Raw genomic sequence first — 19,921 nt, 5'->3', positions numbered from 1 at the left:
ATAAAAAAACTGTAAAAACACCAGCAAATCAGCTCCAAGTGATTATAATTTTGGAAATATGTTCCACACATAATATAAAGGTATATGTGATCATATACAAACGTAAACAATGTTAGAAATTATTATGTTTTAGTCAAATATATGTTTGGGCTTCTTGCAGTCAATTTGCAGTCTACAAATTATTTGTAAATATGTGCCAGCCTCCCTGACCATCCGTTCAAAGAAAAACAAAATCCCCTCTGCTGAATCTAGTTCATGATCCCTGATGTAAACAGTGTGGAATTTACCTTTGTATATTTCTGCCAAGTTTCATACGATACGGAATAAAAGTCAAACTCTTGGTAATGTCCTTGATTGGGCCTTTTGAATTTCAAATGCCAGCTATGAAAACATGTGGAATGCTGTCTTCTGTGTTCAAACTGTGCAGCCTGATCTATAGTCCAGAGGCCAAACCAGGGGGTGTAATGGTGTGTGGAACAAGGATCCTGGTCCCTAATCTACCCAGATTAGGATTTATGACAATAAGGGAAAAAATGCTGATTTACCTTCAACTTTATTAAACTTCACAACTCTTATAACATTTGCTTCTCTGAGATAACTTCAGACTATTGAACCTGTCCTGGTAGTATAGTGTCTCAACAAAAATGCACTGAAGAAGTATGAAGTGAACAAGACAAAGAAGAATAAATGGCTACAGGCCGGCATGCACACAACGATGGAGTAAACAGACTGGTTGGTTCCCCATATACATAGGCTAAATTGTGTATAGGCTGCTCAGCTATGATCACACAGACAAAGGAGATCATTGTCTGTGTTGTCAGCTTGCTGGACAGACTGCTGTCTCTGAGGGGTTGTCTCAGGGAAACCAAAGCAGCACGTTGAGCATAGTGTGGTGTATTGGGGTGACATTATGCTGAACAATAATCAAATCAAGAAGGCACAATCCGATCCCAAAGTCACCCACCAAACAAAAGTATAGGGAAGTACAGAGTGTGCAGAAACTAACATAACAAATTAATCCATGGTCGCAAACAACAAACTAAAGAGCGGTTTAGATAGAATAGATTGATGTCTAAGTACAGGCACTTTAACATCCTGCCTGACTTAATGGGGTACGACAACATCAAGTCAATGGTCTAACTACTGTAGTGACACAGCTGTTTGTATGTGACACCACTGCAAAAAGCATATAGTCTGTGTGTAAAACATTATTCCACTGGTCCTGGGTCAGAAAATACAGTCCTAAAGCATTTGTTAACAAACAAAGCATGTTTATTTCAAACTAAAACAGAATGCACCCAACATCCACCATCCTTAAAAAAAAATATATATATATWTTTTTTTTTATCTCTCTGGCTTACTTTGTCCTTTGAATCACTGCATTATGATGAACAAATCAGACATTCCTTTTGGGGATAACACAGGTCATGTTTTTAATCTTTTAGGATGTTCCTTTTTAGAAGCAACTGTAGGGTTCTTACTGTATGTAGGCTATATTCTGCTTATAGACCAGAAGCATATATATAGGACACCACAAAGGCATTCATTTAAAACTTTGCTGCAGCATATTTTAAAAGAAGAGAAAAAAACAGGCCAGTGACTGCAGTTTTCAAGTATTCCCTCATCTGGATTCAATTCAGTGGAAACAGCCAGGATCCGTACACTCTTCCATAGGAAGGTCAAAGCTCTTTTTCTCATTTACAATTCAAACATTTTGGCAAGCAATTTTCATTAAAATTCACAGAGCTTTATATCGTGGTCTGGCATTACAAAAAAAAAGAAATAAAATAATGAAAAACATAATCACCTACCATTTAATCAGCTAGCGAGCCATCTATTGAACTACACCGTTATGTGAGAAATAAAATCAGTTGTTAGGTCATCAGACAATATTATGCAAATTACTACCCAGGGTCCAGTGGGTGGCTGACATGAGTACAGAGAAGAGACAACTTTACAAAATGATCTTTACCTACTGAGTGATGATTATGTCCCCTCAGTGTCAGTTTGCTCTACCACTGGCTGTTTCTCAGCTTCCTCCATCGGCTCACTCAGTCCATTGTCCTTAGGGGAGGAGGAAGAGGAGGAGGAGGCATGCTGTGGTGGTTGCTGCACGTCCAGGGGCTCCGGCAGGCATTGGGGTTCCTCAGCGCGGTGTGTGAGGACCGGTGACATTGAGAGTGGGGCAGGAGTGGGGGAGAGGGTAGGGGTGGGCGCCCGTTCAGGTGTGGGCTCAGCCACTACGTCAGTGTTCAGCCTCAACCCCGTCCCATAGACCAACTGAGATGGAGGTTCCTCTATGGGTTCAGGCTCTTCTATGGGTTCTTCCTGGGGTTTCTCTGGCTTGTTGGCCCAAAGGGCATTATCTGGCTCTTCCTGGGTGTCAGTGATCTCCTGGTGTGGCGACGGGGCCTGGGGGGGCGACTGTGCCGGTGGTGGGGACAGGGCCTGGGGGGGCGACTGTGCCGGTGGTGGGGACAGGGCCTGGGGAGGCGACTGTGCCGGTAGTGGGGACAGGGCCTGGGGAGGCGACTGTGCCAGTGGTGGGGACAGGGCCTGTGGTGGCGTTTGTGCCCGTGGTGGGGACAGGGCCTGGGGTGGGGACTGTGCCAGTGGCGGGAACTGAGCCTGGGGAGGGGATGGCGATTGGGCCTGAGGGGAAACCAGGTTTTGGGGTGATGACTGGTTCKGAGGAGAGGATTGGGTCTGGGGTGAGGACTCAGACTTGGGGGAAGCATGGGTCTGGGTAGAGGACTGGGACTCTGTCTGGGGCTCAGGCCCAGGGAGGGCTTCATTCTTGGCTTGAGTTGGAGACTGGGATGGGGCTTGAAGGAACTTGGTTGGGGCTTGAGATGTTGACCGAGTTAGGAGGGTTGGAGTTTGAAGCAGACCTGGTTTAGTTAGGAGTCCAGGTTTAGGTTGAAGCCTGGACTGTAGTTGCAGCAGGGCCTGGGATTTGCCTTGGGTCAGGGAGAGGGTTGGGGTTGGGGTAGGAGTAGGAAGTAGGGGTTGTGGTAGAGGGAGAAGAGGTGTCCAGGCTCCACGCTTGTTACGGTCCCGCTCACGTTCTCTCTCCCGATCCTTCTCCCTCTCCTTTTCACGCTCTCTCTCCCGATCGCACTCTTGCTCTCGTTCACGGTTGCCACGCTCACGGTCATGGTCCCTTTCTCTCTCCCGGTCCCTCTCTCTCTCCCTCTCCCGGTCTTTCTCGCGGCTATCTCTCTCAAGGCGGTTTCCGTTCATCTCCTTCCTTAAGTCAAATTCCCTGTCGTTCCTCTCCCGTTGCTGCCTGTCCCAAGGGCGCCGGCACTCATCCAAGTCCTGTGGTATGTCAGCATCAGCGAACGGTGCTGCAGCATTAGCTCCACCACGACTCCACGCCGGGCCACCTCCAACACCAGCACCTACTCCTCCTGCCCCAGCGCGGTTCTCAAAGCGGTTGGGAAAGTTCTGCCCCTGGTTGGAGCTAGGGCGCTCCTCCTGGAAGCCCTTGGAGACCCTGGCCGGTGAGCCCCGCATGTCATGCTCATCAAAGTTCCCTCTAGGTGGCCCCCAGCGACTCTGGGTCTGGGGGGTGAAGCCGGCGAGGGCCTGAAGCCGCCCTACTATGCTGTCTCTAGCTGGCTCCCTCACTGGGGTCTGGAGCAGGGCAGATCTGCCTCCTCCTCCGTCCATACCCCCACCACCAGCTCCCACACCACCAGCTCCCCCACCACGTCCACCTCCACCCATGGACTCTCTGTGCTCCGGGGGAGGTGTTCTCAGCAGGCCCATGTTCTGCTTCTCCTGGGGCGGGGGGAAGCGGTAGTCTTGGTCCCCCCCCTGCTGGCTATCATCAGCTCCAGAGGAAGGCTCGTCCTCAGCCTTGGACATGCTTTCGTTTGGGGGGTTGGGCCCCCGGTTGAAGGCCTCCTCGGCCCTGTTGAAGCGTTCCATCTGGGAGGCCGCTCTGGCGCGGGCCTGTGCATGGAGAGAGGCATCCAGGATGCTCTGTTGGGACAGGCCCTGCTGCATCAGGAGGGGGAAGCGGGCCCCGGCTCCCTGGAGCATACTAGGCTGGAGGTCCAGCGGCATTAGCCCMGGCATCCTCTGGCCAGGCAGGCCCTGCTGGTGTAGGGGGTGGGTGAGGGAGGCTGAGGGGTGCATCCCCAGAAGACCCATACGACGACTCATTGCATTTTGCATACCTAGAGAGAAGAGGAACATAAAAAGTTATTTAACGGCAAAAAACAGGTATCAGCAGCAAAGTCTTGAGAAAGTGAGACATTTTTCAAAAGATTTCTAAATGGGTCATTAAGAACAGACAAAAACTTTCACCTGAACCCTAGATTATAGTTTATAGTTTACCTTGCAGTACTAACTCTGCAGCAGCRTCCATGCCATCAGCAGATTGGCCCGTCTTGTCATTGGCTGCTTGCTGCATCTGGACTCCAGGTTGAAGCGGGTTGAAGACCCCTTGTCCAGGGATGGCAGAGGGCATGAAGCTTCCTGGGACAGTGGCTCCGTACGGGGAGTCCTTCACACTGTCTTGAGCATGCGACATGGAGGGCTGCACCAGAGCTGCAGGAGAGGAACAGAACAAACCATCTGTCAGATTTTTCTATTTTAATTAAAGCATATCACATAACATTTTAATATTTTCGGGCAATATTTACTCAAAAAGTAATGCAACATCATGGGTTCTATAGACAGTAAGGTCATGCTGTACTTACATGTAGGAGCTGAGCCCATGCCTGCTTGCTGAGGAACACCTGCTGCCTGCATGAAACCTACAGGAGGGAGATGCAACACACCATTATCATTATTTGGATTATCTGAACAATAAATCACTATTTAGGCCATTCAAACTTAATTTACTGTTTAACGGATGCCCTGCTTCACTTTTCTCCCCTTATTGAAATATGTATAATTTGGCCAATTTATACAGTGCTTTTTTCATATAATGCACTGTCCACTTTCCCTTGAGAATTTCCCAAGCTGATGCGCGAGAATCAAAGACCAAACTGCCTCAGATCACTCGCTTGTCATGTTTGGGCCTTGGATTGGACGGTGGCACACACTGTGGAGATGTTTCATTTCTCTTGCATGCCAGCGTAGCTGAGGCCGGCGCAAATTCCTAGTATTTATGTGTACAGGATAAACATGGTGGGGCATCCCTCGTTATAAACAGTCGGTTAAATCCACGGTTAATGCATCATTTTCTGACCTATTAGAAGCAATTAATACCTGTTACAACAACGTCATCATGGAACAAAACAACTGGCCAGCGATTAGAGCCCTGTGTCACGTAAAAATCTTCCCAGCGTGAAATACTTCCCAATCGTTCTGATTGTGACGTCATGTTGTAAAAATTTGCGGTATGAAAATGTTCCCAGTTTAATAATTGCACTTGCGCCTCTTTATGTGGATGGCTGAGCTCGCACGGACGTTTCTCTCACACTCTACCGTTGCGCCCAAGTCTTTGCAATCAAAAATCTCTCCTCACATCAACCAGCGGTGTAAAAAGTACTTAATTGTCATACTTGAGTAAAAGTAAAGATACCTTAATAGAAAATGACTCAAGTCAAAGTGAAAGTCACCCAGTAAAATACTAGTTGAGTAAAAGTCTAAAAGTATTTGGTTTTAAATATACTTAAGTAGCAATTCCATTTACTTTTGATACTTAAGTATAAAAATTATAATTTCATATTCCTTATATTAAGCAAACCAGACGGTACCATTTTCTTGTTTTTTTTCATTTACGGATAGCCAGGGGCACACTCCAACACTCATAATTTACAAACAAAGAATGTGTTTATTAGTGAGTCCTCCAGATCAGAGGAAGTAGGGATCACAAGGGATGTTCTCTTGATTAGTGTGTGAATTGGACCATTTTCCTGTCAAAATGTAACGAGTACTTTTGGSTGTAAGGGAAAATGGATGGCGTAAAAAGTACATTATTTTCTTTAGGAACGTAGTGAAGTAAAAGTTGCCAAAAATATAAATAGTAAAGTATAGACACCCCAAAAACAAGTAAAGTATAGACACCCCAAAAACAACTTAAGTATTTTTTTTAACTTAAAGTACTTTACACCACTGACATCAACCCTCAGCACCTGAGACGCATGAGTCCGGGTGTTTATATACTGACCTCACGCCTCAACAAGCTTCTGATTGGTCAGTGTCAATACTCCTGGCCACCATTGACTGGCAGATATGTGAAGCAAATGCACAAGCCCACAGAACAGTTTTTCGAGGTCGAGGAAGGGTATGAGAGAAAAATCCACATGAGCTCAGCCATCCACATTTAAAAATATGAGCTCAGCCATCCACATAAAGAGATGAGCTCAGCCATCCACATTTAAAGAGATGAGCTCAGCCATCCACATAAAGAGATGAGCTCAGCCATCCACATAAAGTGAGATGAGCTCAGCCATCCACACATAAAAGATGAGCTCAGCCATCCACACATAAAAGAGATGAGTTCCCATCCACACATAAAGAGATGAGCTCAGCCATCCACACATAAAGAGATGTAGCTCAGCCATCCACATATAAAGAGATGAGCTCAGCCATCCACATATAAAGAGATGAGCTCAGCCATCCACATATAATAGATGAGCTCAGCCATCCACACATACAAATATGAGCTCAGCCATCCACATTTAAAATATGAGCTCAGCCATCCACATAAAGAGATGAGCTCAGCCATCCACATTAAAGAGATGAGCTTAGCCATCCACATAAAGAGATGAGCCACCATCCACATAAAGAGATGAGCTCAGCCATCCACACATAAAGAGATGAGCTCAGCCATCCACACATAAAGAGATGAGTTCAGCCATCCACACATAAAGAGATGAGCTCAGCCATCCACACATAAAGAGATGAGCTCAGCCATCCACATATAAAGAGATGAGCTCAGCCATCCACATATAAAGAGATGAGCTCAGCCATCCACATAAAAATATGAGCTCAGCCATCCACATATAAAAAGATGAGCTCAGCCATCCACATATAAAAAAGATGAGCTCAGCCATCCACACATAAAGAGATGAGCTCAGCCATCACATATAAATAGATGAGCTCAGCCATCCACATATATAGATGAGCTCAGCCATCCACATATAAATAGATGAGCTCAGCCATCCACATATAAATAGATGAGCTCAGCCACCCACATATAAATAGATGAGCTCAGCCACCACATATAAATAGATGAGCTCAGCCATCCCACAATAAAATAGATGAGCTCAGCCATCCACATATAAATAGATGAGCTCAGCCATCCCACATATAATAAGATAGCTCAGCCATCCACATATAATAGATGAGCTCAGCCATCCACATATAAATAGATGAGCTCAGCCATCCACATATAAATAGATGAGCTCAGCCATCCACATATAAATAGATGAGCTCAGCCATCCACATATAAATAGATGAGCTCAGCCATCCAAACATATAAATAGATGAGCTCAGCCATCCACATATAAATAGATGAGCTCAGCCATCCACATATAAATAGATGAGCTCAGCCATCCACACATAAAGAGATGAGCTCAGCCATCCACATATTAAATAGATGAGCTCAGCCATCCACATATAAATAGATGAGCTCAGCCATCCACATATAAATAGATGAGCTCAGCCATCCACATATAAATAGATGAGCTCAGCCACCCATATGAAGAGACGCACGTGCAATTCATGAACTGGGAACATTTTCACGCTTGGAGAAATCTTACAGCGTGATGTCACAATCAGAACATTTCACGCTGGGAAGATCTTTACATGACACCCTGCATGGGCATGAATTTTAAGGCCCTACCCTACCCAGGCCTGATTGCTTCTGCCAAATGTAAGGCCCTGCCTTAAATCAGAAATAACTTCCTCCATTAGTAAATCCATTAGCTGCTCCTCTCTGTCGGTCACTCGCTCCCTGCGTGCAGCTTGCTCTGCATGCGCTCTGCTCATGGTGCTCTGAGTCTGTGTAACCATAGCAATGGCTCCGCTTTGGCTGCTCTGCTCAATGAAGAGACATGAGAGCAGTTAGCTGTTAGCTACTTTTCGTCATTCTAAACATTATTGTCGGTGAAATAATCTATCCTGTCTTATATTTGACGAGATTGAAGCACTTCTGACAATGTTATGATCTTAGCCTGCACAGCAGAGCACTAGCAAATGGCTCAGCTTCAAAATGTTAGTGAACAATTTAGTGATACCCGAGCCATGCCTATACCTTAGTTATTGATGGGGGAAAAAACTGTTCCTACCCGCATCCTTAACCCAATGTATAATGTCGTGGCCCGTCAGGCTCGGGTAGGAGAGCTCTAGCATCCAGTGCAAGCTGATAGTATTTTTGACAACCAAATTGAAGTAAAAATGACTGATGACATCAAAGTGTCAGCTACATGGTGATTTGCGATTCATAACTTACATTTTACCGGTAGACTACTGCCTGCACCAAGACGGAATGTGTTTGAAGTTATCAAGCGGCGCCGAGAACAGCCYGAATATTCTGCTAAATGCATCGGCAGTGGTACGCACACACTTCACGTCGATCATGTTAGGGGCTTTTCCTGGCAACCGTACGAGGCAATCGAAGGAGGATGCGATGAGTGAATTGACTGTATAGACCTTCTGGCCTCGAATTTAGTAAAGCTTGATTTCTTCAAAGTAAAAGCCTAGTCTGGTAGGCCTATTCATATTTGTACTAATATTTTGTTAAAGCCTATAGGCTATAGGTAATGAACTCATTATACCGTAACATTTCATTTGATTACAATTATTTATTGTCAATCATTATTGAATTAGAAAAACACATATTGTACTCTATTGCACTATATACATCACCTTAAATGACGTTTTATCCTGTAGATGATCGGGATTGGATTGCACTTTTTCCAGCGCTGTATTCATTTGACAGACCTAACTTGAATGACTGTCCCTCTTTATATACAGTAGCCTATTTCTACTAGAAAGTGTTTGGGGAGGGGGATTATATTTTTTAACTCGCTCATAATCTGTTCAATAGGCCTTATTTTTTTATGCAGACTGCTGTATCTTACCTGGAGGAGGCTGGGAGGCGTTGAACCCTGCTCTGAGGAAGGTGGGCGGGGGGCCATAGCCTGGCGGGGGCATTGYCATGGAAACAGGGAAGGATGGAGGCACAGGACCCCCAGCAGGGACAGCCTGGGCCACAGGGAGCTGAGACAGAGGATAGAGAGGAGAGCAAACCAGTGAAATGAGTGCTGGGATGAATATGCATGGTTGAGATGTGATCACTGTAACATCATTTAACAATCATTTGTAATAAACCTTGTTGTCTGTCTCTCCGACATTTGCAACATTTTTTCAATATTCAAATTCGATCTCCAGCTGTCCCATAGTAAATAACGTGTCGGGAGGAGACAGACAGGCAGGCAGCATTTCCCAGCCAGTCAAAATCATGAATCAGCTGGCATAATTTTATGGATATACACAAAGAAAGGTAAAACGAAGTGTAGCTAGTTTGCAGTCTTTCCAGCTCAGTTTGAAGTGATTGTGTTACTGTAGCTGTGTTGTTGGCTAGCTTCTCTGAACAACAGTGTCCTGATGAGTGAGAACATTTTCTACGGCAGGCAAAATTGTGCCTCATTAGCTCATTGTTTGTGGATGTATCCAAATAAATGTCACCAGAAAACAGCTTAAACAAATGCAGCTACTTTGCTGTTATTCTGGCTGCACTTTTTGACGTAACCGGAAATTAGCCGTAGTTAGCTAGCTGGCAAGCAAGGCATAAGAACGTTGCCAGCCAGTATGGCAATGGAACATTTAGAACAAACGACWGGGTTGCATCCACAGATTCAGAACAAAAAGACTGAACGACTGGGTCCCGTCTCTGGCAACCTAACCGATAGAACGAATGACCAGCCGGCTTGGGTAGCAACCCTAGAATTGTGTCGGGCCTATATCTTGTGGAAGGATGAAATAGTATAAATAAATTCTATGAAAATATGTCAATAATTATTTGAATATGTTGGTAACCGGTTGTATAAAAGTGATAATGCCCTCGAAGCTGGTGCTTGGAGGATATATTGGCAAGTGCCAACCACACCCGTGACAATATATTCTACAAACACCGGCTTCGAGGGCATTATCACTTAAATATCTGACTGACGAGTTGAATAAGGCGTGTGTGGGTAAATTGCATGAATGTGTTTAGTAGACAGATTAACTCCGACAGAGGTGATTTTCTATGAGCTGAGTTGTATACTAATCCACAGCCTAAACACTTCCCCCACCCACTGAGCCAACCCTTCTCATTAGGCCCACCCACGACCAAACAAACACAGACCGTGCATCCTGCATTCACTCAACAACCCTATCAACCCCGTCACAAAGGACTGAATACTTGAGGCTAAGCACCCCATAGACAGGGCAGGCAGCTAGCACCAATCACAGGAAGATTATGGTGTTCAGTTTCACACCACTGACTGACTGGCTCCACGGAAGACACTCAGTACAAAGGAAATGGGAGAGGAACCATAGAAACGTGAAGGGCCCAGTGAATTCATGTGTGATCAACTTAGAACTTGACAGTTATCTTGTAAAATAACCAACTTCACAGCCACATCACGTGTGCATGGGAATTGTAAAGAGTTGATTGATAGCAATTTCACAGTGGGTGTTCCACCCTCCGGCACGCTTTCTCACAAAAACACACAACTCAAATTTTATATTAGATGTTTGGGTACCTGCACAKGCATCATGGAGACTTGTTGGATGAAGGCCTTTTGTTGGGTCTGTTGGGTATTAGTGGCTGCCATGGGTTCAGCGCTAACAGCCTGGCTCACCGCTTCCTTCACTGGCTGTGGTGCATTTTTGGCTGCTTCCCACTCTACAGTTAAGAAAAACAGAGGGGGTTAGAGAAGAAAATTCACTGTACGACACAGATAGTCACATTTACTTTGCCCTGCTGGGCTGTATCTCTCCAGTACTATGTTTCTCCGTGGGACTTCCTACTCTGATAAACTCCAAATAACCAAACGCCAGTAAATATTTGTGGTTGGTGTTCAGAGAGTTAATGAGAGTGTGTGACGCCTGTTTATGAGTGAGCAGTAGTGTTGGGCTTGTAATTCCTGTGCTTGTGTATGTCCAGTGTGTATGTCTTTTATTTGTATATATGAGTGAGCATGAGGGTGTTTCTCAAAATGCATACTAGCGTGCACCGAGCACGAGAGGGTCGGAGTATGAGTCCAAATCAAAGTATGTGAAACTGTGCACTTTTTGGCCGCGTACTCCGTTGGTACGTATTTTGAAGCATGCATCGATGCAAGCTTCAACTGAAAGTATCCACAGAAATATGACGCAACCATGTAAAAAAACGACGCAAACATTTATTGAAATCAATGGCGGCCATTATTTAAGCTGAAGTGAGAGAAAAAACAGGACTAAATGAAATGTTGCCCAATCACATCTCATATGCTGCCTGACTACAATATTATATTTTGATACATTAATACATACTCTGTTAATTTTGGCTTACCTGCCTACAATACCCACTGTCATGTGCATAGAACGCAAGCCCATAGTAAGTTAATAGGGCTAATGTTTACTGGTTAGCTACTACTGTTAGCTGGCTAGATAGCCACAAAGAATTACCTTGTATACCATGTATAGCATTAGTTTTAGGTCATTTTTGCCTGTTAAACTATCTGGTTAGTTCGATTATTACGATTCACATCTAGCTAGCTGATAGCTTTGTGTATATCTTGTGTCGTCTCTATTGTTGCCATTGTCCTGGCCGGAAGAAGGTCCAGTGAATGGAGAGGTGCAGCGTGAGGTAATACAGTAGTGGGAGTGCATTTGCTTCTTAAATATGTTTTTTGCATTCTCAAGAGAATGTCCTCTGAGAATGCACTCGGAGCATGAGTGTGGTGCCCGGTAGTATGCATATTGAGAAACACCCGTAGCGTTAATTTCTGTGTGTGCCTGTGTCCTTTGCTGCGTCTGCTCACCGGCGTTGACAGTCTCCTGGTCGATCATGCCTCCCTCAGCGAAGCCGTCCAGGTCGTCCAGCTTGACCTTCTCCCAGGGAATGTAGGTCACCCCCAGGTCCATGTCCCACAACTGCTTATACTCCTGCTTCACTCCCTTATTCAGCGCCCAAGCGATCTGAAAACAAATGTCAGCGGATACATGAAAGAGCAGAAATATCAAGGGTATTGAAGTCGAAACAGGAGAGTAGGAAATATGTAACGGCTGGGTTGCTATGAGGTCAGTGGTATACTTAGCGAGCCACCCAAGAGATTTAAAAACATTAACACACACACAGAGGACATACCCTAACTGCAGTGAAGTGGCAATCGCATCACGCCAGACTTTACCTTAATGACCTTGGAGACAATCTTGTATGAACCAGTGCTGAGTTTCTGTCTGGCGTGGTAGGCATCCTGTCTGTGGACCATACAGATGTAGGCACAGCCACGGGGAGGGATCATCTATAGGAGAGAGTGAGAGAGGGATGTACAGAAAGACAGATGATCAGAACTTGCTAATGAGAAATGCCTGGCCTGGCTTAAAGAGCAAAGGGTGAGTCCTTTAAAGTGGACAGTCAAGATAATACATATTTCCCTCAGGTCAGAGGTGACAGAGCTTGCTTACCCACATAATGAGCAGCAGTTAATGAAGTCAAGCTCAGACAGACAGCGGGTGCTCTACTTACATTGATAGACTCAATCTGACCAAACTCTTCAAACAGATTGGTGAGGTCCTGCGGAGTAGCCTTCTTGTCTACCTGTCCCACCCACAGAGTGGTGCTGCACACTGGGGACACACAGAAGAGATGGAGGCTTAGAACACATTAAAGGTGCCAAGGATGATAAACATTAAAAGGAGATTGGAGTTTGGAGATTTTCATGACTAGTGATACACTAAAACATTAAAAGGTCAGTGAAGCGCTAATCGGGGGCTGGTATTACCACTGAGAAACTTGGATCGGATTGGAGGCAGTCCTTTCTTCTGACGCTCTTTCTCTAGCTCGAGGGCTTGTCTCTCGCTGGAGTAGGACCGCGACAACTTCCTCTTCCGTTCTCTGGAGCGTGACCGCGATCGCTTGCGATGTTTCCGTTTCCGAGAGCCTGACCGTGATCTGGACCGTCTCTTCCTGGGAGATCTAGAGTAGAGGGTTATTTCGAAGGCAGTTTGATGCCAGCAGTCATGGTAAAATCAACATGGATGGCGGTGCTATAATCTGCGCCTCTACAAGGTGTCTCAAGTTACCTTGTGGACGCTTTCTCTCAGAATGGGTTCTTAGACTCACCTTGATCGTGACCTGGACCGTGTTCTTGACTGTATGTCAATCGTCTTGGACTTCTTGTCCTCTGGCTCGAAGATCTCTTCGCCCATCTCTGGCCCGTCATCCAGGTCCATGTCCTATAACACAGGCATCATTACAACAGAGCTCTACTTACAAATACAACTACCACAGAGCTCTACTTACAAATACAACTACCACAGAGCTCTACTTACAAATACAACTACCACAGAGCTCTACTTCAAAATACAAACTACCACATAGCTACTACAAAATACAACTACCCTACAGAGCTCTACTTACAAATACAACTCCACAAGAGCTCTATCTTTACAAATACAACAGAGTAGAGGTCGACCGATTATGATTTTTCAACGCCGATACTTACCGATTATTGGAGGACCAAAAAAGCCGATAGCGATTAATCGGCAAATTTTATATATATATTATGTGTAATAATGAATTACAACAATACTGAATGACAATGAACACTTTTATTTAACTTAATATAATACATCAATGAAATCATTTAGTCTCAAATAATAATGGAACATGTTCATTTGGTTTAATAATGCAAAAACAGGTTGGAGAAGAAAGTAAAGTGCAATATCTGCCATCTAAAAAGCTAACGTTTAAGTCCTTGCTCAGAACATGAGAACATATGAAGGTGGTGGTTTCTTTACCACATGAGTCTTCAATATTCCCAGTAAGACGGTTTTAGGGTTGTAGTTATTATAGACTATTTCTCTCTATAACATTCGTATTTCTATATAGCCTTTGACTATTTGATGTTCTAATAGGTACTTTTAGTATTGCAGCCTAATCTCGGGAGTTGACACATTTTCCTAGTGTAATATTCCTGTAACATGAATTTATTTTAACTAAATATGCAGGTTAAAAAAACTTACTTCTGTGTATTGATTTAAGAAAAGGCATTGATGTTTATGGTTAGGTACATTCGTGCTTTTTCCCGCAAATGCGCTTTTGTTAATATCATCCCCGTTTGGCGAAGTTGGCTGTTCTTTGTTAGGAAGAATAGTCTTCACACAGTTCGCAACGAGCCAGCGGCCCAACTGCTGCATATACCCTGACTGTGTTGCAACAGAACGCAAGAGAAGTGACACAATTTCCTAGTTAAAGTAATTATGTCAGCAGGGAATATTAATAAATATGGTTTAAAAATATATTTGTGTATTGATTTTAAGAAAGGCGTTGATGTTTATGGTTAGGTACACATTGGTGCAACGACAGTGCTTTTTTCACGAATGCGCTTGTTAAACCCGTTTGGCGAATATGCTGTGATTCAATGATAAATTAACAGGCACCGCATCGATTATATGCAGACAGGGACAAGCTAGATAACTAGTAATATCATCAACCATGTGTAGTTACTAGTGATTATGTTAAGATTGATCGTTTTTTATAAGATACATTTAATGATAGCTAGACCTTAGCTTGGCTCCTTGCTGCACTCGCATAACAGGTAGTCACGCTGCCACGGAGTCTCCTCGTGGAGTGCAATGTAATGCGCCATGACGGTGTCCAAAAATGCTGATTACGATTGTTTATGAAAACTTGCTGCCCTAATTAATCGGCCATTCCGATTATTCGGTCGACCTCTACGACAGAGCTCTACTTACAAATACAACTACAACAGAGCTCTACTTACAAATACAACAGATGCTCTACTTACAAAATACAAGCGCTCTTACTTACAAATACCAACAGTGCTCATATCACTTACAAATACAACAGGCTCTACTTACAAATACAACAGAGCTCTATTACAATACAACAGAGCTCTACTTACAAATACAACAGAGCTCTACTTACAATACAAAGTCTCTACACTACTCAGAGCTCTACAACAAATACAACTACAACAGAGCTCTACTTACAAATCAACTACAACAGAGCTCTTACAATTGCAGTTTTATATATCCGTTTTTGTCACGAGAAGTTCATGAGTCAGTGAGGGAAGGAAGGCTTACCTGCTGCTGGTTGTCAATGGAGTCATCCATCTTGTTGTCTGGCTCCGGGTGCTGTGATTGGCTACTGCTCTGCTGGGGTGTGTTCTCAGACCCAAAGATTCCATTCTGAAAAATACCCGATTGGTTAGTGTCCTAGCTACTTTCCTCACAATGACCTCAAGAGCCGAATATATGGGAAATTAAACAGTAGGGGTTCGGAAAGGAACCAGGGCAGCTTTGTTTTGGGAAGTCAATTCCTGTGCTTCTAGAGGTGATGTATAGCAACCTTCTGCTGGTGCTGCTAGTGCTCCGGTATGATAGGGCGGGCGTAAAGGAAGGGACTAAGGGTGTCTGTGAAGGTGTGTGTTATGTAGGTACTTCTGCTGGGTGCTGCTAGTGCTCGGCGGTATGGATAGGGCGGGCCGTAAAGGAAGGGACTAAGGGTGTCTGTGAAGGTGTGTGTTATGTAGGTACCTTCTGCTGGTGCTGCTAGTGCTCCGGTATGGATAGGGCGGGCCGTAAAGGAAGGGACTAAGGGTGTCTGTGAAGGTGTGTGTTATGTAGGGTACCTTCTCCTGGTGCTGCTATTTGTTTCTTTCTCAACTTTCAATATTTATCTAACACTTATGTTATGTATCTTCTGTTTTTACTAACGATTGTCTTCATTTGTTGCAGTTTGTTAATGCTAGACTGCACTGTTTTTGGGCGGTAAAGCGGGCGTAAAGGAAAGGGAACTAAGGTGTCTGTGAAGGTGGTGTGGTTATGTAGGTACCGTTCTGCTGTGCTTGCTAGTGCTCCGGTATGGATAGGGCGGGCCGTAAAGGAAGGGACTAAGGGGTCTGTAAGGTGTGGTTTATGTAGGTCCTTCTGCTGGTGCTGTCTAGTGCTCCGGTATGGATAAGGCGGGCCGTTAAAGGAGGGGACTAATGGGTGTCTGTGAAGGTGTGATGTTATGTAGGTACCTTCTGCTGCGTGCTGCTAGGCCTCGCGGTATGGATAGGGCGGGCCCGTAAAAGGAAGGGCTAAGGGGTGCTGTGAAGGTGTGTGTTATGTAGGTACCTTCTGCTGGTGCTGCTAGTGCTCCGGTATGGATAGGGCGGGCCGTAAAGGAAGGGACTAAGGTGTCTGTGAAGGTGTGTGTTTATGTAGGTACCTTCTGCTGGTGCTGCTAGTGCTCGCGGTATGGATAGGGCGGGCCGTAAAGGAAGGACTAAGGGTGTCTGTGAAGTGTGTGTGTTATGTAGGTACCTTCTGCTGGTGCTTGCTAGTGCTCCGGTATGGATAGGGCGGGCGTAAAAGGAAGGGACTAAGGGTGTCTGTGAAGGTGTGTGTTATGTAGGTACCTTCTGCTCTGGTGCTGCTAGTGCTCCGGGTATGGATTAGGGCGGGCCGTAAAGGAAGGACTAAGGGTGTCTGTGAAGGTGTGTGTTATGTGTACTACCTCTGATCTGCGTGCTAGCTAGTGCTCCAGTATGGAGATAGGACGGGGCCGTACAAGGAACGGACTAAGGGTCTCTGGAAGGTGTGTTTGGTAGGTACCTTCTGCTGGTGCTTGCTGGTGCTCCATGAGCTGCTTCTGTAACTGCTCTAGGTTCTGCTGCTGCAGCTGCTCAGCCAGCTGGTGGAAGATGGAGTCTGACACCATGGGCCTGGAGGGAAACAGGGAGGCAGACAGGGGTCAAGAGTTCAGTTAACCGCTGTCCGTCACACAGGTAGTGGGGAGTCAAAGTGCACACAGAACCTGTGACATATTCCGCAGGGTCTCAGATGTGTAGATAAAAAATAAAAAAACATGCTTACATCTGGGATGATTGCGAGTCCTTTTTGGAGTCTTCAGAGCGTTCTGAATCATTCCCAAAGTCAAAATGACCCAACATTTTCTGCAACAAATGGAGAAAGACAATCATCTTTAACTTCTTATGGCTGAAGGGGCAGTATTGAGTAGCTTGGATGAAAGGTGCACAGAGGTGCCCATATTAAACGGCCTGCTCCTCATTCCCAGTTGCTAAAATATGCATATTATTATTCATATTGGATAGAAAACACTCTGAAGTTTCTAAAACTGTTTGAATTATGTCTGTGAGTATAACAGAACTCAMATGGCAAGCAAAAACCTGAGAAGTTCCACTTCCTGTTTGTATTTTTTCTGGGGGTGCCAATTTTCAACCAAGCTCTCATTGAAATCACAGCGAGTCATTGATGAGTTTTCACTTCCTACGGCTTCCACTAGATGTCAACAGTCAATAGAACTTTGTCTGATGAATCTAACGTGAACGTTTTATTTCAAAGGATGTATGTTATACGAACATTCTAAAGATGTGAATTCAGTACATCGTTTGACATGTTCTAGTATCTAAACTGACTTGTTCGGAAATCTATGGACTTTCGTCACGTTATAGTGGAGCCGCTTTCTGACTTTGTTTTACGAAAGGGCGCGAATTGTTTTAGCCGGAAGGCGCGAACAAAGTAGCTAATTTGAACATAACTAACCGGACATTAACGACAAATTAAGCATTTTATTGTGGACCTGGGATTTCCCTAGGACTGCCATTCTGATGAATTCATCAAAGGTAAGGAAACATTTATCATAGTATTTTCTGGTTTCTGTTGGTCGCAACCATGGCGGCTAATGTTGGCTATTGTTTCTGAGCTCCGTCTCAGATATATTGCATTGGTTTATTTTTCCGTAAAGTTTTGAAATCTGACACAGCGGCTGCATTAGGAGAGGTAGTTCTATAATTCCATGTGTATAACTTGTATTTATCATCTTATATTTATGATGAGTATTTCTGTTGATGAAGGATCGTGTGGCTAATTGCAAAGGTCACTTGCATGTTTTGCAACTAGTTGGAACTCTAAACAGTCAATGTTTGAAACTCAGATTTTTTTTTAATAAATATGAACTTAATCAAACAAAACATGCATGTATTGTGTACCATGAAGTCATGAGTGTCATCTGATGAAAATAAATAAAGGTTAGTATTAATTTTAATCTCTAGTTTCTGTTTTTTTTGTGAAAGCTGATCTTTTTCGCTGGAAAAAATGGCTGTGCTTATTGGTGGTTTTGTGGTTGACCTAACATATCGTTTGTAGTGCTTTCGCTGAAAAGCCTATTGAATCGGTACGACTTTGGTGGGATTAACAACAAAGATACTTTCAAAGATATTATCAGTGGGCAAAAAGTATTTAGTCAGCCACCAATTGTGCAAGTTCTCCAACTTAAGAAAGATTGAGAGAGGCCTGTAATTTTCATCATAGCATTCAACTGATGACAGACTAAATGAGAGAAAAATTCCAGAAAATCACATTGGTAGGATTTTAATGAATTTATTTGCAAATTATGGCTGGAAAATAAGTATTTGGTCACTACAAACAAGCAAGATTTCTGTGCTCTCACAGACCTGTAACTTCTTCTTTTAAGAGGCTCCTCTGTCTCCACTCGTTACCTGTATTAATGGCACCTGTTTGAACTTGTTATCAGTATAAAAGACACCTGTCCCACAACCCTCAAACAGCTCACACTCCAAACTCCACTATGGCCAAGACCAAAGAGCTGTCACAAAGGACACCAGAAACAAAATTGTAGACCTGCACGCAGCTGGGAAGACTGAATCTTAATAGGAGTAGCAGCTTGGTTTGAAGAAATTCAACTGTGGGAGCATTATTAGGAAATGGAAGACATACAAGCCACTGATAATCTCCCCCTCGATCTGGGGCTCCACGCAAGATCTCACCCCGTGGGTCAATTGATCACAAGAAGCGGTGAGCAAAAATCCCAAGAACCACACGGGGGGACCTAGTGATGACCTGCAGAGAGCTGGGACAGAAGTAACAAAGCCAGGGACTCACAAATCAGTAACACACTACGCCGCCCAGGGACTCAAATCCTGCAGTGCCAGACGTGTCCCCTGCTTAAGCCAGTACATCGTCCAGGTCCGTCTGAAGTTTGCTAGAGTGCATTTGGATGATCCAGAAGAAGATTGTGGAAATGTCATATGGTCAGATGACACCAAAATATAACTTTTTGGTAAAAACTCACTCGTCGTGTTTGGAGGACAAAGAATGCTGAGTTTTGCATCCAAAGAACACGCATACCCTACTGTGAAGCATGGGGGTGGAAACATCATGCTTTGGGAGCTGGTTTTTCTGCAAAGGGACCAGGACGACTTTCATCGTGTAAAGGAAAGAATGAATGGGGCCATGTATCGTGAGATTTGAGTGAAAACCTTCCTTCCATCAGCAAGGGCAGTTGAAGATGAAACGTGGCTGGGTCTTTCAGGCATGACACGATCCCCAAACACCCGCCGCGGGCAACGAAGGGAGTGGCTTCGTAAGAAGCATTTCAAGGTCCTGGAGTGGCCTAGCCATCTCCAGATCTCAACCCCATAGAAAATCTTGGGTGGGGAGTTGAAAGTCCATGTTGCCCAGCAACAGCCCCAAAACATCACTGCTCTAGAGGATATCTGCATGGAGAATGGGCCAAAATACCGAGCAACAGTGTGTTAAAACCTTGTGAAGAACTTACAGAAACGTTCTGAGCCGCTGTCATTGCCAACAAAGGGTAAAACAACGTATTGAGATAAACTTTTGTTATTGACCAAATACTTATTTTCCACCATAATTTGCAAATAAAATTCATAAAAAAATCCTACAATATAGTTTTCTGTGATTG

General features: G+C 44.4%; 1 protein-coding gene across 1 annotated transcript in view; it reads right to left on the bottom strand.

Annotated features, from left to right (window-relative positions):
* Positions 1–536: 536 nt before the first annotated feature.
* LOC111968838 (SR-related and CTD-associated factor 8) overlaps positions 537–19,921 on the bottom strand; it is a 48,463-nt gene continuing 29,078 nt past the window's right edge. Inside the window, exons 8-20 of the mRNA XM_023994738.2 lie at positions 17,050–17,129; positions 16,773–16,898; positions 15,271–15,379; positions 13,286–13,398; positions 12,945–13,138; positions 12,689–12,789; positions 12,351–12,464; positions 11,982–12,138; positions 10,719–10,861; positions 9,051–9,189; positions 4,713–4,769; positions 4,348–4,560; positions 537–4,187 (exon numbers count right to left, since the gene is read on the bottom strand). Coding sequence (XP_023850506.1) covers positions 1,987–4,187; positions 4,348–4,560; positions 4,713–4,769; positions 9,051–9,189; positions 10,719–10,861; positions 11,982–12,138; positions 12,351–12,464; positions 12,689–12,789; positions 12,945–13,138; positions 13,286–13,398; positions 15,271–15,379; positions 16,773–16,898; positions 17,050–17,129 — 3,747 coding nt within the window. The 3' untranslated portion in view covers positions 537–1,986. The remainder of the gene's footprint in view (positions 4,188–4,347; positions 4,561–4,712; positions 4,770–9,050; positions 9,190–10,718; positions 10,862–11,981; positions 12,139–12,350; positions 12,465–12,688; positions 12,790–12,944; positions 13,139–13,285; positions 13,399–15,270; positions 15,380–16,772; positions 16,899–17,049; positions 17,130–19,921) is intronic.

The sequence above is a fragment of the Salvelinus sp. IW2-2015 genome, linkage group LG9 (genome assembly GCF_002910315.2).
Source record: "Salvelinus sp. IW2-2015 linkage group LG9, ASM291031v2, whole genome shotgun sequence".
In the NCBI taxonomy this organism is placed as follows: Eukaryota; Metazoa; Chordata; class Actinopteri; order Salmoniformes; family Salmonidae; genus Salvelinus; species Salvelinus sp. IW2-2015.
The sequence above is the reverse complement of the archived record's forward strand: the minus strand, read 5'-3'. Positions and strand labels throughout refer to the sequence as shown.